At 36.3% G+C, this 3546-nt stretch overlaps 1 protein-coding gene across 2 annotated transcripts in view; it reads left to right on the forward strand.

The window, feature by feature from the left end:
• MED21 (mediator complex subunit 21) overlaps positions 1-2508 on the forward strand; it is an 8283-nt gene extending 5775 nt beyond the window's left edge. Inside the window, exons 2-4 of one of the 2 annotated variants that reach the window (XM_007446290.1) lie at positions 695-809; positions 1356-1456; positions 2019-2508. In XM_007446290.1, the coding sequence (XP_007446352.1) occupies positions 695-809; positions 1356-1456; positions 2019-2195 (393 nt within the window). In that variant the 3' untranslated portion in view covers positions 2196-2508. The remainder of the gene's footprint in view (positions 1-694; positions 810-1355; positions 1457-2018) is intronic. The other variant, XM_007446289.1, reaches the window with a different exon arrangement.
• Positions 2509-3546: the final 1038 nt, after the last annotated feature.

The following is a 3546-nucleotide window of genomic DNA, read 5'->3' on the forward strand; positions in this document are numbered from 1 at the left end:
AAAAACTAAAGCAGTCTTAAAGGCAGGTTACAAGCAGAGGGGTTTCGAACAAGCTGTTCCCTTATCTGCTGTTCGGTAAGACATACTCCAGTATTTTTGTTAGCGTGACAGCTTCCATTAACCCCATGGGACACGGTTTCAGTAAGGACTTGGTATTCTCAATCTTCAGAACTGCTTAAGGAATACTTTTAGAGCCCTGTGAGTTTACAGCTTGAGTCCTGGAGAAAAACATTTCAGAATACTTAAGGTGCAGTCTTTTCCCCACTTTTGTTCTTGTAACTACTCTAGTTTGAGGAAAGGGGTCATACACGAGTCACATTTTAAAATTCACCCTGGGGCCATTCTTAGATATTTGCCTGTCACATTTGCTCTTTTCCACCACTGCTTCCCCAAAAGTCTTTTACTTGTGCTTGCAGTAAATATTGGCATATATTTCTCTTGTCGTTCTGTTACCTTGGGAAGAAAAGAAAGATTATTTTGTATTTCTTTGATTGATACCAAACGTAGTTTCTTTGCATGATTCAAACATTTAATCATTGTTAGTAGCTGGTTTATGTTATCCAGAATTACTCCTTTCTGTTTTATTTTCTTGCTCAGAGACTATTATAATAGAAACATTGTTGCTGCCGTTACCAATAAATCGGTAAAACAGATAAATCCTTTCTAACTTTGCCACCTTTGCTTTGGCCTCAAGCTTGCAGATCAGTTTTGTAATGCCATTGGAGTGTTGCAGCAGTGTGGTCCTCCTGCCTCTTTTAGTAATATTCAGACAGCCATTAACAAAGATCAGCCAGCTAATCCTACGGAAGGTAAATAGATTTTCTTGGCTTCTCTTAGTTTGACTCTCACATTACCTGTAATCCCTTAAAATTAGATTTATTGAAACATTCAACTTATTTATGGCTTTCTAAAAATGTTACTGTTTGAGAATATTACTACAAGTTTGTCATAAAAGAAATGAATTTGTTATAGTCAATTTATGTAACACCTCATAATTCTTTTCTTGTCAAATAACAGACGTTTTACTTGTTTAGAGGAGAATTGTATGAATTTAGCTGAATTTTACTTGAGGGACCTTAATAAGAAAGGCATCCCATTTATAGATTCCTTTATTCAAGTGACCACTGTATTGTCCTAATAAATGAAATGATATACATTATGCTTACATTCCAATTTGAGTTAATATTAAAGCTAATTCTCAAACGTAATAGAATTGATGTGTTAAAATTACACTTTAATCATTAGAAGCCTGCTACAGAAAAAGTTATGAAGTTTTCTGTTTTCATAAAGTTTAACTTCTCTTTCTGAAAACTTGAGATTCTCTAATATCCTAAATGAGTACCATCTTTCTCTAGAATATGCCCAGCTTTTTGCAGCGTTGATTGCGCGAACAGCAAAAGACATTGATGTTTTGATAGATTCCTTACCCAGTGAAGAATCTACAGCTGCTTTACAGGTAAAAATATCTTTTCCTTTGAGAATTTTGTGAGTAGAGAATTTTGAATTAAAGAGATAGATTTAGTGCCTTTTGTTACAATTTTCAAAGTTAATCTAAATGTTAAAGTGGGAATTTTACTGTGAACTACTGTAGCCTGTTAAAGACTGAGCTGAATGTATATAACTGTCCAATTTTGAGCTTAAAGAAAACTTGCCATTTTCCTCAGTTTGCTGCTTTTCCTTGCAAAGAGTGAGAGGAGGGGCACATTCTGGGTGTGGAGTAGAATAGTAGTGTCCGAAAGCAGTGTGGAAGGGAGTCTCATGTAGCCATCCAGAGATCTCCAATCGAAAAGTCATCTTTTAAGTTAATTCATACAGGGAAGACTCTGATATTAGGATTTCTGCCACTGAAAGTTTTATCTGATCTTAGGATTTCTGCAACTGAAAAATCTATCACAATGGTTGCGTAGTCATCAGATTTAAAAGTAAATACTTTTACTGCAGGTTCTTTCCACCTCAACTTTCATTAATCTCCAAGTTTGTCATTTCTCAGAACATTCTTAAATTTGTGTCTTATAAAGGCTGCAAGCTTGTATAAGCTGGAAGAAGAAAATCACGAAGCTGCTACATGTCTGGAGGATGTTGTTTATCGAGGGGACATGCTTCTGGAAAAGATACAGAGCGCACTTGCTGATATTGCGCAGTCCCAGCTGAAGACAAGGAGTGGCACCCATAGCCAGTCTCTTCCAGACTCATAGCACGGTGTATATATAGTGTGCGTGCGGCTGAGAAAAGAACTGTTTCAATGCCATTGAGAATTCTGCATCAGATTTAGATGGAAGCCTTACCAACAGTTACAGAAACATTAAGCACTATGACACATGTTATCTTTTTAGCTATTTTAAATAGTCATCTGTTTTCACTCTTAATAATAAGCTTGTAAAATTGTGATTGAACCAGCTTTAAACTGTCATTATGCCATTTTTTAAAAGTTATTATCTGAGTTAAATTATTGAGGCAGATATTGCATTAATGGTCATAATATAATTAAACAGATGTACTATAAAATTCTATTGTGATGCAATTTCTGTCTTTATTTTTGTTATATTTCTACAGTCTTTACAAATCAAAACATCCCTCAAGCCAGAGGAGAGGTGGTAAATGCAGAGATAGTGGACTTTTGAATTTAGGTTGATATCCTTCTGCCTCTTTTATTTATTTATTTGTTTGTTTTTTTGCGGTACACTGGCCTCTCACTGTTGTGGCCTCTCCCGTTGCGGAGCACAGGCTCCAGACCCGCAGGCTCAGCGGCCATGGCTCACGGGCCCAGCTGCTCCACGGCATGTGGGATCTTCCCGGACCGGGGCACGAACCCGTGTCCCCTGCATCGGCCGGCGGCCTCTCAACCACTGCGCCACCAGGGAAGCCCCCAGAATTTTAACTAAGTTTCCAACTGGGATTTCTGTGGAAATTGACAAGCTATTTCTAAAATTTATATGGAAGTACAAAGTGTCAATAGAAATCAGTATTCTCATTAGAAAATATAGAATGACAGCTTGCTTTAATAAGACAGCATGTATTAGTGCAGGGATAGGTAAATAGGCCAATGGAAGAGAATAGAGAGATCTAACAAGAAATCCACGCAGATAGGAAAACTTGATTTGTGACAGAGATGATGTTGTGAATCACTGGGGAAGTAATAGAAATTGTGCTGGATATTGGTTATATATATATGCTATATATTAAATTCAGTGCCTATGGGGTTTCTTTTTGGGGTGATGAAAATGTTCTGGAATTAGTGGATGTTGTTGCACAACTGAGTTTACTGAAAAACACTGAAATACATACTTTAAAAGGGTGACTTCTGGTATGCTAATTATTTCCCAATAAAGCTGTTATAAAAAAGGAAAAAAAAATTTCATGCCAGGTGAAGGGCAAAGATCTAAAATTTTTAGAAGACATTCTTAGGAAAATATGCATAGCTTCAGGATAGGAAAGGCTTTTTTAAACTAGATATAAAAATTTCACATCATAAAGGAAAAGAATTCAAAAATTACGATAAACAATATGTGTCAGACACTGCTTCAAACTTACATATATTAACTAATT

The sequence above is a fragment of the Lipotes vexillifer genome, unplaced genomic scaffold, assembly GCF_000442215.2.
Source record: "Lipotes vexillifer unplaced genomic scaffold, Lipotes_vexillifer_v1.1 scaffold477, whole genome shotgun sequence".
NCBI classification, from domain to species: Eukaryota; Metazoa; Chordata; class Mammalia; order Artiodactyla; family Lipotidae; genus Lipotes; species Lipotes vexillifer.